The 13,375-nt window shown below is 53.2% G+C and overlaps 1 protein-coding gene across 1 annotated transcript in view; it reads left to right on the top strand.

The window, feature by feature from the left end:
* Window positions 1-13,375, top strand: part of LAMA5 (laminin subunit alpha 5) — an 81,081-nt gene that overhangs the window by 52,012 nt on the left and 15,694 nt on the right. The window contains 22 exon segments of the mRNA XM_018073843.3: window positions 235-373; window positions 3,168-3,310; window positions 3,405-3,511; window positions 4,195-4,348; window positions 4,685-4,845; window positions 5,336-5,444; window positions 5,927-6,024; window positions 6,566-6,767; window positions 7,163-7,289; window positions 7,448-7,587; window positions 8,262-8,377; window positions 8,654-8,865; window positions 9,097-9,301; window positions 9,477-9,621; window positions 10,177-10,317; window positions 10,690-10,854; window positions 11,015-11,116; window positions 11,202-11,285; window positions 11,532-11,762; window positions 12,309-12,422; window positions 12,668-12,795; window positions 13,039-13,119. Of these exon segments, the coding sequence (XP_017929332.2) occupies window positions 235-373; window positions 3,168-3,310; window positions 3,405-3,511; window positions 4,195-4,348; window positions 4,685-4,845; window positions 5,336-5,444; window positions 5,927-6,024; window positions 6,566-6,767; window positions 7,163-7,289; window positions 7,448-7,587; window positions 8,262-8,377; window positions 8,654-8,865; window positions 9,097-9,301; window positions 9,477-9,621; window positions 10,177-10,317; window positions 10,690-10,854; window positions 11,015-11,116; window positions 11,202-11,285; window positions 11,532-11,762; window positions 12,309-12,422; window positions 12,668-12,795; window positions 13,039-13,119 (3,104 nt within the window).

The following is a 13,375-nucleotide window of genomic DNA, read 5'->3' as shown; positions in this document are numbered from 1 at the left end:
GCCTTTCCACCCCCTCCCACAGGCAGGTTGCTCCCTCAGTGGCTGGTCCCAAACAGAGGACAGTGCCACGATGTGCCGTGACTGCAGTAGGGTCCGTGTGCTTGTGTCCTCCTCGCACTGTGGCATGTTGCTTTGGGAGCAGTGAGCCGAGCGGCTGCGCTTGGGCTGGCAGTGCGGGCGGTGGAGGTAATTGAAGGTGTGCTCTGCTTCTCTCCCCTTTCTCTCTCCCACCAGCCCAAGGTAGTGGTGACTCTCAATGTGACCTCCCCCGACCTCTTCCGCCTCGTCTTCCGCTACGTCAGCCGGGGGCCCGCCAGTGTGGAAGGGAGGGTCTCGGTCGTTGAGGAAGGAAAGTTTAATGTTTGTGGCAACTGTAAGTGCATTTTTCACTTCTAGACTAACTCAGAGCATCCCACGCTGCGACACTGCTCCTCTGCCCCTTCTCCTGCCCCAGGTGTGCCCGTCCCAGGTGTGCCCATCCCAAGTGTGCCCGTCCCAGGTGGCCGGCCAGAGCCGTGCCATGGGATGGCGAGGGAGGGGGAAGAGAGGCAGGCAGGTAGACAGGTAGGCAGGTGGGTCAGGCCCTCCCACAGAGCGGGTGGGCTGTCAGGAGCTGGCCCCCAGTGACGTGTGCCCCATGTGCTCTTTTGCTTTTTGCAGAATAAAATCAGAGTCACTGTAGACGTGAAGGAGGCAGAGCTCTATCTGTTCCATGTCATCCTGAGGTATATTAATTCAGGAGGGGCCACTGTGTATGGCAAAATTACAGCTTATCAGCCACGAAGGAGAGGTAAGGATCCCAGACTGCTCTGCTCCCCTGTGCCATCGCCACCTCCTCCCCATCCCAGGCAACCTCCTGCATCATCCTTTCCAGAAGACGCTTCCATATGGCTTTACCCATTAGTCCTGCCCTTCCAATTGAAAGGCTGATTTGAGTTTGCAGCCCCCTTTATCTAACAAAGCAGCAGCAGCAGCCCTGGGGCTGCACACTGAGGACTGAGATCAGCCATGCTCGTGGGAGATAAGACTATTGTACAATTCTATACAATCTTTCCAGCATGGGACAAGATCACCCCAATGCCCCAAGCAGAACTGAGCTGAGTTTCCACAAAACCAGAAAGAGCCAAGTGATGGGAAGTGGATCCAAACTTTGGCAGCTGGATGTGGTTTTATTTAGCAGATGCCCTGATGTGGCAATTGTGCCCTTACTGTGCACATCTCCCAAACTAGTCTGAAGGCTTCACACATGGTTTGGGGTTTGGAAGTGGAGTGGAATTGTGCATGTTATACAGGCATTGCACTCTGGTGCAGCGTCTTATCAAGTCGAGCCGAGAGCTGCTGGAGAAGAAGAGACATCAAAAGATGTATGAACAAGCCTAGAAGCCTGGATAACAAATATTCTGGGAAACAATATGAGCAAGACTGCATGGGGACAGACCTGAGGCTGTGCAGGTACCCTAATGGGTGGTTAGCTGGTTGATTTTACCCCCTCGAGTGCCAGAGCCACATCGTCCTGCTGAAGCTCTTCCTCCAGACCATATATGCACAGCACAAGGCTGTCAACAGCAAACACCCAGTTTATCAGTGTGTGATGTTCTCTCCTCTGCCTCAAATTGACGTAGAAGGTGATCTGCCTTTGATGTGATATGCAAAGTTTGAAATGCCAAGATACTATTTTTCTGCTTTTTATTTTTATGGCCAGTCATATTGTGCAGTAGAAAGGCAAGAGAAGCATGAGCCATGGTCATGCTTTAGGATCCCACCAAAGGTCAGGAAGTATTTAATCTGTCCTATCCAGCAGCAGAGCTCATTTGCCTTATAATGTGCTTCACGCCATGTGCAGAAGCAACACTTGATTTTTCTGGTGCTGAAGACAAACAGCCAGACTGGCTCACCAACCACAGGATCTGGGAGGGCAGCATCCCTGAGAGGCTCCAGAAATGCTCAGCCACCCTCTACCTGAGTGGAATAGGCTTCATGTGATCAAGGACAAGCAGCCTGGAAAGAAGTAAAGTCGGAAGACGTGGCTTGAAAAAAGGGAAGCCTTTTCCAAGCATAGGAATTGCAGCCAATACTGGTTTCTCCCACCCCACCTCCAGAAGCCACCTCAATTTGAGCTACATATCATCTCAAAGGGTTGTGAAACTTCAGCTTGTCAAGAAAGCTACCCCATTGCCTGTTCAGGGAAATCTCTTGATTCCTTGCATCCTCACCTCTCCTTTCCCATCTGGGGAAGCAAGGGCTCAGCCTCAGCTGATGCCAGGCATGTAACAGAGCTGGCACACATGGGGAGGGATTACCCATCCCAGCAGTAGCACAAGCCCTTGCTTTAGCTTCTGGTCCTCTGCTTTGTGCCTTGATGTCCACGTACCACACCAGGATAGTCAGTGTCACATTCTCCACTCTTCCTTCATCCCATCTGCTCACCGTGCAGCCATTCTCGGTGAATCCCTCTCGTCTGTGCTCTCCAGAATGCTCCTGAGACTGCTGGGCAGGCAGACAGGCTGCTTCTACCTGCTGTATCATTGTTGCATCCAACTTTAATGAATTCAGAGGTTGTGGGACTGTCAGCTGAGCCGAGGAGCTGTTCAACAGCAGCAGGATCAAGCCTTAAACCCTTTCTGTCCTGTCAGTTAAAATCAATGTCTAAATCTCAGTGCAGAGTTTGTGGCTGGCGAGAAGGAAGACACGAGCACAGCTTGGGGGTCTGAGAGTTTACCAGAAGATAAGTATCTTGCCTGTGGAGCTGGAGTCAGAATATCCCTAAGGAAAAATGCATCTGGGCAATTTTTTTGGTCTGTCTCACAATAAGTTCTTCACAGATGAGTTCCTTCCTTTTCTAGCTGGCAAAATACTCATTGGCATGTAATACTCCATGCTTTGCAGTCTGGGGATGCAGAGCACACTGTGAGAGCTATGGATTGGCATTAAGGATTGCAGTGATTTTATTTTTTTCTCCCATTAAGCTACTGAGCAGGTTCAGAGTGGATGTCTCTGTTCCAGGACAGTGTGGAATTGGGGTGCATCTGCTCTGGCAGCGCTGAGAAAGTGGGAGCCCGAGACTCCCAGCTGCACCACAGAGCTGCTTCCCTGAGCAGAGCTGCCCATGTGGAGCCCCAGGTTTTCCATTCCAGTCCCTTCACAGCCTCTCATCCCTCCCACTCCAGGTACAGAGCAGACCAAGCAGATTGTCTTTGCTCCCAGCACGGAGCCAGCCTTTGTCACCGTCCCCCAGAACAGCTTTGGGGAGCCCTTCGTACTCAACCCCAGCACCTGGTCTCTGGTTGTTGAAGCAGAGGGTGTGCTGCTGGTAAGGATCTGTGCTCCATCCACCATGGGGGCTTCAGCAGCTCCCTGGGGACAAACTGTCCCAAACATAACAACTCTCCTATTTCTCCTCTTAGGACTATCTGGTTTTGCTACCCAGCTCATACTACGAAGCACCAATCCTGCAGCTAAAGGTCACAGAGCCATGTACCTACCAACCAGCCCCTGAACAAGCCACCCAGAAGTAAGAATCTCCACATCTTTGTGCTGTGGGGGACCTACTCAGCTCCTCTTGACCTGGGTTTAAGGAATATACAGTCCGTACTCTGTGAGGGTCTGGATACAGTAAAACTGCTTAGTAGAGCACTTTGCTGGGATTGTAGAGCTTGTGGAACCTGCACTGGCCCAGAAAGCCAACCCACAGAGCTCCTCATCCATGGCACAGGCAGTTTGTGTGTTCTCATGGACCCTGGAGGGCCAGCTCACCCAGTAAGAAGACCATAGCCTGCCTCCCTGCTAGGCTGGATTCCCAGTGCCAGGTTGTGTGTCAGTCAGCAGTCCTGGAAAATGGCTCCAATGACAGACTGGTAGTGCTTGGAGCTTCTCAGTGCATCTGCTTGCCCAGAACCTCTGTCCATGTTGGCAAGAAGGCTGGTTGGTCTCTGGACACCACTTGTCCCCTCCACTATAGTAATGGTCCCCAGGATAAAGGACAATGCAGGGGGAGAAGGTTTTTATTGTTACTGCCCTCTCTAGTCCCATAATACCCAGTCTCTTGCTCCCCACTAACCAGAGGTGCTCCTTGGCCCTCCTGATAGACCAAAGCCTTTTGCACACCTGGCTGGGACCAGGCTGTGTGGGTGCTCTCGACTCTTACAATCTTGTAGTAACATTTGTACTTTGCAATTTTTTTCTGTATGTTTTCAGCTGCCTCCTGTATCAGTACCTGTCCATGGACGGCTTCCCTGCTGTGTCAGGGGTGGATGCCGTGTGCAGGCTGGACAACAGGCTCCCCAGGTTGTGTCCCACAGAGCAGCTCACCCCCTCCCACCCACGGATGGCCACCTGCAGTGGCAGTGATGTGAGTGGCGCTTGTGTTTCACCCCTCACACGGGCACTGCAGCGCTCACCCCTCTGCCCCCACCCTCTGGTGCTTTACCTCCACCTGGGCAGGCTACCAGAAAGGTTTTACACCCACATGCCCCCCACTGTTGCCCCATCAGCCTTGCAGCTGTGTGCTTGCATGCCCTGCTCAAGGCACTCAAAAACAGTCTCCCATGTAAAGGGCTTGCAAGGACTTGGTGAGAGTTGTCCCATTGTCCTCTCAGATGCAGAGGAGGTTTGTAGCATCCTGCACACACTCACTGTGGAGAGTGGGACTGAAGACCCTCCCTCAGGTCATCCCTCTGTCCTCCAGGTGGAAGTCCAGCTGTCCCTGCCTGTTGCCCAGCCTGGGAAGTACGTGCTGGTGGTGGAGTATGCCAACACCAACGCCCTGCAGACGGTGGGCATTGCCGTGAGCTCACCACACTCAGCCATGCAACAGGGCACGTTCACCTTCTACCCCTGTGTCTACAGGTATGTTCACCTCTGAAAGGGAGAAAGGGCACAGTCCTCCTGTGCCATGGCAAGGATATCTCCCCCCTGAGTGGAACTTTTTCTGGTTTATCACATGAACAGAGTAATGCCTCAGCTGGACACAGATTTTAGTGGCTGGCCATCCACTGGAATTGTGTTCTTGTGCCAGCATAGTCCTCTAATGCCTCTGCCAGGAGCTAATCTGTTGCATCCATTTACAGCTGGATACACTGATAGGGGCCTTGACTTAGGGAATGACCTACAGGCAGGTTTATTGGAGACAGGTCAAACCCTGTCTGACTTCAGACTGCAACCTTTGCAGTAGGAAACAAATGTTTGAGGTGTCCTTGGGAAACTTCACTCATGACTTGCCAGAAAAAACATCAAAAGGAACACTGTGTAAATCCCTTCAGGACATATAGCTGGCAAGATAAGAAATGGGTCATGACCCTGCTCAAGGCTGGCTTCAAGATCTGTGTTTCTCTTGCAGTTTCCTTTGTCGAGGGATTGCTGTGGATTCCCAGAGCCGTATGGCAACTTTTGAACTCACCTCGGAGGCCACCATTCGGTTCACCTCTGATCTGGCTGACTTCTTCCTGGTAAGGCTCCCAGCAAGGGCAGCACTGTCAACAGGTTTCAAGGAGTGGTACCCAGCCTCTAGAAGGATTTTCTAGTACTGTTTGGACTGGATACTAGATCTTAGCCTGTGTAATGACCAGTCCAAGGTGGAGAACATGGTCAATGGGGTGTTTTGAAGTAGATCATGGGACTGGAATTGGGGAGAAAATGGGGAGAAGCAGCTGCTCTTGCAGAGAGATCTCTGCAGCACTGGGGCAGTACCTCTTTTATATTGAAGGCATTCACAGTAGCTCAGCCAAGGATAGAAGAATCCCATAAATGCGTGGAGCTCTTAAATGCGTTAGGAAGAAGGGGTAATGAACAAAGGTGTCACCTGCCATGCATTAGCTGAAGTGTCTGATGAGTGCATAGTTGGTCAGCCTGGTGGGCACAGGAACTGCTGTGGGCTCCAGTGGCAGAGGCTGTCACATAACCAGGTGTCTCTCTCTCTCACGTGTGGCAGCACAAGGTGTACCTCATCCCTGCTGCACAGTTCACCATGGAGCTCATCGAGCCGAAGGTGCATTGCATCAGCGTCCATGGCACATTCTCCTCCAACAGGTACGAGTCTCAGGTCCCTCATGGTTTTAGCATGAATGTGGCTGTTCAAAAAACTATTGCTTCTCTTACTTCCCTAGGATTTGGAGCCATTTAAGTTCTTGACACAATAGAGGGAGATCTCTGGCTGAGGTGAAGCTCCTTGCCTGTGTCCACTGAGCAGGCAGAAATGGAATATGGACTGGGAGTCAGGCTGCTGGCCCTTTATCTGAGCACCACATTGCCTCCTGGGGCAGACACTCAGGTGTTATCCCAAACAGGCATTCCTCTGCTTGCTCTCATACAGCAAGACACTCGCTGTATCCAGATTTTTGACACTGCTTTGAATAAATGTTTGCAGAGGAATTTACCTGTGCCAGATTCCTATTCTTCCTGCTGAGCTCATGTCCCAGAGCCCCAGAGGTCCTGGTAGCGAGCTCTCCCTCTGCAGGCATGCTTTGTAATCCACCAGGAGTTACAGGGTGTGCTTCTCCTGCCAGGACCACAGAACCTCTCTCTTTCTGTGTCAGAGATCTTTAAATCCTGTTTTCTCCTTGTTTTGCAGCAGCTCCTGTGTCCCCTCAAGGTTCCTGAAGCTCTCTCAGTCGATCATTTTGGAGGGGGCCCAGGCTCTGCCCATTGCCCCTGACGTCCCCCTGGCTCAGGCTGTCCATGTGGTTCCATCTGGGGTCCCAGTGGAGCCTGCTCCTCGTCCTCCCACAGCGATGGACCCCACTGCAGAGCTCATCCTCCTGCAGTCCCCACAGGTAGTGAGTGTGGGTTGGGCTGGTTTGCTGGTGCCGTGCCAGTGGACCATTGGGACAGGGAGAAGTTTTCCTTATCTACTGAGTAGCTTATCAATGAGCATTTTCAGAATTGAATATGGACTTTAAACTTGTCCCTGAACCTGTAATTCCCATGGACTCACCTGAGTTAGCTCCATCCAACCCTGCTTGGTTCTCTGGGATCCCAGGAAAAGCTTTGCGGGTGGCATTAGTAGAGGGAGGAGTGTGGAGACATAAGGGGTTTGCTTCAGCAAATTCTCAAGACATGACAGTTGTGCAATAAGAGCACGAATTTGTGCAATAATTAAAAAATATCCCATCTGTGAGTACAGGCATCAGACGTGGATTTTTGTCTCTGTTCTCCCGTTTTGGGCCAGGCTGCAGTGGTGTTCAACAGCCGGATCCAGAGCCTGGGACGCTATGCTTTCATCCTGCACTACTACCAGCCCAACCATCCCACCTTCCCTGTGGAAGTGCTGATCAACGGGGGGCGCATCTGGCAAGGTGAGAAGAGCGAGGACCTGGGGGTGCTGCCAGAGAATAATTTCGGGTTCTTTGGGGATCGCAAAGATGAAGCAAGACTTGCTCATCCCTTCCAAACTGGGAGATGTGACAGGGGCTCCAAGGGAAATGTGGGACCAATACATTTGTTGTCTTTTCAGGTCAGACCAACGCGAATTTTTGCCCACACGGCTACGGGTGCCGGAGCCTGGTAGTTTCTGAGGACCAGATTGTCCTGGATGTCACCGATAATGATCTGACTGTGGTTGTTCGAGTGCCAGAGGGCAAGCAGCTGTGGCTGGTGAGCCTCTCTCCAGGGAGCTCCCAGGGCATGCTGGACCAGGCTTCAGCAGGGCTGGAGTTTTTCCTTGGAATTTTGTCTCTGTGTGACCACAGGAATGTTTCCCACTATCGCTCATTCTCTGAACTACCCAAGAAAGTTACAATCTCTAACCTTAATGGTTAGTGGCTTGTAAGGCCTTACTCCTGCCCTAGCAATATTTTAAACCTGCATAGTATTGTTTATCCAGACAGGTCTCATAATGGGGGCAGGTAGCCCTTGTTATCCTCAGGCAACAGGATGAGAAGATTGACCAAAATTTGGATAAATGGCTAAAAGACAGAGTTGGAACGCAGGTGCCTTCGTGTCTAGAGATTTAAGATGCCAGTGATGCCAGTGACTCCCTCCCTGCTGAGGCACAGCCAGTGCTGCCCTTTAGGGTGTTCTGCCTGTTTTAACTCCAGTAATTTGGGGCACTCCTCACATGGAGCATTAGATTAGATGGATCATGATGGACAGACCCCAGTAGAAGGGTGACCCCTAGTCTTTGCAGTGCTTGGGTGCTTTGTGTGTTATGTTCTGTCCCAGCAAGGGATGAGAGGTTGAGGGTGCATTTGGACTTTGGAGTCATTTTGGGTGGTGTCTGCCTGTCTCAACTGAGAGCCTGGCTCACCCAGCTTGCCCTTGCTTTGCAGGATTACATCCTTGTGGTGCCTGAGGACAGTTACAGCTCTCAGTACCTGCAGGAGGAACCCCTGGACAAGTCCTATGATTTCATCAGCAGCTGTGGCATCAACAGCTTCTACATCAAGTGAGACTTTGGGTGCCCTCTCTGCTGTCTGCAGCCTGCACCCTCCTCAGGGAGCCAACCCACATTCCTTTCATGTGGGGCAGGGGAGGGGGCTGGTTAAGGCTTTCCTTATCTATTATCCAAATGTGGGTATTTAGGGGGATCTCCATGTCACAGGGCTCTCCCTCCCTCTAACTCAGTACCCACTGCTGCAGGAGATCCTGCTGGATTTTGGGGTGGGGGGGAGGCTGTGGGGAGATGTGCAACCCGGGTGACTCCTCCTGCCTTCCCCCGCAGCCCCAGCACGTCGTCGAGGTTCTGCCGCGACTCTGCCATCTCCCTGTCCCTGTTCTACAACAACGGGGCCCAGCCGTGCCGGTGCCACGAGGCCGGGGCTCGGGGCAGCCAGTGCGAGCCCTTCGGTGGGCAGTGTCCCTGCAAGTCCAACGTCATCGGCCGGGAGTGCTCCCGCTGTGCCACCGGGTACTGGGGCTTCCCCAACTGCAGGCGTGAGTTGTCCCATCTCCCGCTCTGCTTTCCCAGCTCTTGCTGGTTTGCCTCTTACAGAGCTGAAGGCTGTTTTGGGAAATGGCTGTGTTCTCCAGTCATGTAATGGCTCCACCTCGTACAGACAGCCCAACTGCCCTCAGAGCAGTTTGAGCTCTGCATCCATTCCCCACACTCTCCATGGGTTTCTGGGTCCTGCTCCACCAAACCCAGTCCTTTTCTGCCCCTTCCAGCCTGTGACTGTGGGACGCGTCTCTGTGATGAAGTGACAGGGCAGTGCATCTGCCCTCCTCACACCCTGAAGCCAGAGTGTGTTGTCTGTGAACCCCAAACCTTTGGCTGCCACCCTCTCATCGGCTGCGAGGACTGCAACTGCTCCCGGCCCGGCGTGCAGGACCTGACAGAGCCAGGCTGCGACGTGGACAGCGGGCAGTGCAGGTGAGGGAGCCTTGTCCCGGCACTGGGGACATCTGGCAGCATCCCTGGTCCCCGCTGGAGTGATGGGACACATCGGCAGGCTGCAGGGAGGAAACATGCAGAATGGGGGAAACTCTGAAAGCTCCTCACACAGCACGACAGAGGTTCTAACGCTGTGACTCTTGTGTCCACCCAGGTGCAAGCCCAACATTATTGGGCGACAGTGTGACCTCTGTGCCCCTGGCTACTACCACTACCCCGAGTGCCGGCGCTGTGACTGCCACCAGGCTGGCACCGAGGCGAGCACGTGTGACCCGGTCACAGGGCAGTGTCACTGCAAGGTCAGTCCCTCGATGCCTTCACATGGTGCCTTTCTTCTTGGCTCCACTCTCCTGCTCTGGCTGGCATTTCGGAGGGCTGTGGGTGCCTAGTGTGCCAGAGAGAGCAGGGATGAAGGAGGAAAGTGTCTGTGTGCCTGAGGTACAGCCAGCCTGCCCCATGGGGTGGTGGGTTGAGAGCACCCTGAAAAGCTCTTATCTCTCCATTTTTCCTGGCCATGAAGGCTCACTCCTTGTGCTGTCACTGAGGAGACAGCCAGTCTGGCTCCACTGCAGTGTCAGAGCCCGTTGCAGGTAAAGCTATCAGCCCTGTTGACTTCTTCTGCTCCTGCATGGCAGCAGAGTAAATCAGGCTGCTGCTGAACTGCCTGCTCCAGCCTCTTTGAAGGGTCCTTTCTCTCAGGGAATTTTCTGTTTAATAAATGCTTTGCAAGCAGACGCGTTCAGGGACTGCTTTATTGTCTTTCGGCATCACATCATTTTGCTTTAATCACTCACACAGCCATCCCTGTCCTCTTGAGAAGCTGCTGACCCTGTTGAGCTTTGCTTGTCTTCCAGGAAAATGTGGAGGGCCTGAGGTGTGACCAGTGCCGCCTGGGGACATTTTCTTTGGATGCCACCAACCCCAAGGGCTGCACCAAGTGTTTCTGCTTCGGTGCGACCGATCGCTGCCGCAGCGCGGAGAAGCACCGAGCTGAGGTGAGAGGGGCCAGGGGCCACAGAACCTGCAGGTCAGGTGTGCTCCATGGGCTCCCTGCTGCCCTCGGGTCTCTGTCCTGCATTAATCCTACCCCTCTGGAAGTTACCCTGTGAGGAGGGTTATCTTTGTTGCTCTGTGCCCACCTCCCACTTTCAGCCTCTTTTCCTCGTCTTTGGGGTCTCCTGTCATGGCGTGGGGGGACTGTACTGGGTAGGAGGCAGGGGTGATGCTCAGCTTTCCAGTGACTTCATCAGGATGCATGTGAGGTGTGAGCCCTTTCCACTGCCCTTTCCACTGCTCTGGGACTTGCTCTTCACCTGAATACTTTCTGTAACTCCACTACAAGATCCACAGTTGCTCTTCCCCCACAGTTTGTCGACATGAACAGCGGGTGGCTCTTGTTGGGCAGCGACCGCCACGAAGTGCCAACCACTCTGAGCCTGAGGGAGCAGCTCATCACCGCTGACCTCAAGAACCTCCCAGATGCCTACCAGGAGCTGTACTGGGTTGCACCCAGCTCCTACCTTGGGGACCAGGTAAGAAGCCGGTGGTGACTGGACCACCCTGACCCCACCAACACGTATGCCAGCAGCATTCCCTCTGACACGCAGGCATTGCTCACGCTCCAGTTGAGCACTGACATCTCTGTCTTGTCTCAGTGGTGTGGACTTGCAGACACATTTGTCTCTCCCTCAGGTTTCCTCCTACGGAGGGCACCTGCGCTATGAGCTGCACTCCAACCCACGGAGGGGTGACGTGTTCATTCCCATGGAGTCCCGCCCAGACGTGATCCTGAAGGTGCAGCCCGAGAAGTTCCCTGGTGCCCCCTGCTACTGGAGGAGCAGGATGAGGTGATGACTGACTCCTTCCTTGCTTTTCCCAGGGAAACCAGATGAGCATTATGTTTCTGGAAAGCACTTATCCATCCCCAGGGGAGGTGCATGAAGGCCGGCTGCAGCTGGTGGAGGTGAGTTTGCACGCTTCATGTGCTCAGATGCTACTGGAAGATCAAGACCAGCATGCAGACAGAGGGGCAACTGCTTTGACCTCAACATTTTATGTGCTGCCTGTTGGCAGCAGAACTGCCTGTGAAAAACCAGGGCTGTTTCACCTCTGCAAAGGGGAGAGATCCCAGCAGCAGGGAAGTGGAGGCTGGGCTAGATTTTCAGGTGCCTGTGCTTCCTGCCAGTAATGCTAGGTCTTCTCCCATCAGGGTAACTTCAGGCACACAGAGACACACAACCCTGTGTCCAGAGAGGAGCTCATGATGGTGCTGGCAAACCTGGAACAGCTGCAGATCCGGGCACTCTTCTCCCAGCTCTCTTCCTCCGTGTCCCTGCGCCGCGTGGTCCTGGAGACGGCAACAGACACAGCTACAGGCATCCGTGCCAGCAACGTGGAGCTGTGCTTTTGCCCAGCTAACTACCAGGGAGATTCCTGCCAGGTAAGGGGGAAAGTGGGCATGTTGTTCCAGTCAGAGGGAGTAAAACAGTCATGGTTTGGGTCCCAGCAACCCCTCGTGCTTGGTGTGGGTGGCAGCTGTGGGGTTTGGATGGCTGTGCAAAGCAGTGGTGCCAGGGCACCAGCTTCTGAGCTGACTCCTGAGGGCTTCAGTTGAAGTTACAGCTCGGGTTGTTCCAAAGGAAGGAACATCTCCCAGGCTCCCCTCCTACCACAACACAGTGCACCTGGGAGATGTTCAATAGCTGCATCTGCCTGGAAGGGGCATGATGGGGAAATCATTCAAGTGTTGCAGACCAAAATTATGTGTCTGCAATACCTTGGAATAGGTCCTTCTGTCTGGTCAATTATCTCCTGGTGATGAGGAGCAGGAAGGAGCTACACTGAAAAATCTTCATCGTTGCTTTTAATCTCTTCTCCATCAGTACAACCCTGTGGGAATTTTGTCATGGAAATCAAATCAGTTTCTTTGCTTTTCCCAAAAGTATCAAGTTGTTTTTCAGATCTCCAACTTTTTCTGTCTCCTCAGGAATGCGCTCCAGGTTACTACAGGGACACCAAGGGGCTCTTTCTGGGAAAATGCATCCCCTGCCACTGCAATGGCCACTCAGATCAGTGCCTGCCAGGCTCTGGGATATGCCTTGTAAGTAAACAGTGAAGCAGTAGGATATTTTGGAGTTATGAGGTCTTCACATACTAACTGAGCTGGCAGGACAGTACCTGAGTCGGAGCATTAGCTGCGTGTGCCATTTAAGGGATGGTCCTGCTCAGGGTCAGTGTAGGGTACAAGGCAGTTCTGGGAAAGAGGCATCCTAGTGGGGAATTCTTATTGCAGTCCACCGCTTCTTGCTGTCAGTGCTGAGCCTAAAGCTTGCCTTTTCCTTGCAGAACTGCCAGCACAACACAGAAGGAGACCACTGTGAGCGATGCAAGAATGGCTACATGGGCAACCCCTCTACCCAAGAGCCCCTGCAGTGTGTTGGGTGTCCGTGCCCTCTTTCAGTTGCCTCCAACAAGTAAGCACCCTTGGATGGAATTCCCTGCCTGGCCTCACTGTTTAACCACTGGGAACCATGCTGTGCTCCACTGGGGCACTGGCTTGGCAGTGGCAGGTCTCCCAATGCCAGCCATTGTCCTTGGCTCCAAACTATGTCCATGGCCTCTTACCTGGGGTCCACACGGCCCACAATGAGTGATCAGCTCCCCTGGCACCATGTCAGGGGTAACTGCACCTCCCTGTGTACCCCTTATCGTTTCAGTTTTGCCGTTGGCTGTGTCAACAAGGGCTCCAACATGCAGTGCCTCTGCAAGCCTGGCTACACTGGACCCAACTGTGAGCGGTAAGGGTGATGGCACCCACGTTTGTGGAACCTCAGACACACTAATCCTGTGCAGCCACTGCTGTGGCAGAGGAGAAGTTGTCCTAGTAAGGACTGCAGTGAAAACGGTTGGCTCTGCCCCTGTGTGCTTTGTTCCGACAGCATTTCCTTCAGTCCTTTCCAGCCTGAAAATGCCCTATTGCTGTGTCTACTGCTGAAATACTGTGTTACTGTGGGTGTATGACTTAGCTGTGCTTTGCCTTGACTTGCAGTCTGT

Source organism: Manacus vitellinus, unplaced genomic scaffold, assembly GCF_001715985.3.
Source record: "Manacus vitellinus isolate BGI_N305 unplaced genomic scaffold, ASM171598v3 scaffold_26_pilon, whole genome shotgun sequence".
Lineage (NCBI taxonomy): Eukaryota > Metazoa > Chordata > Aves > Passeriformes > Pipridae > Manacus > Manacus vitellinus.
Note: the sequence above shows the minus strand (reverse complement) of the source record. Positions and strands in the feature narration are given on the sequence as shown.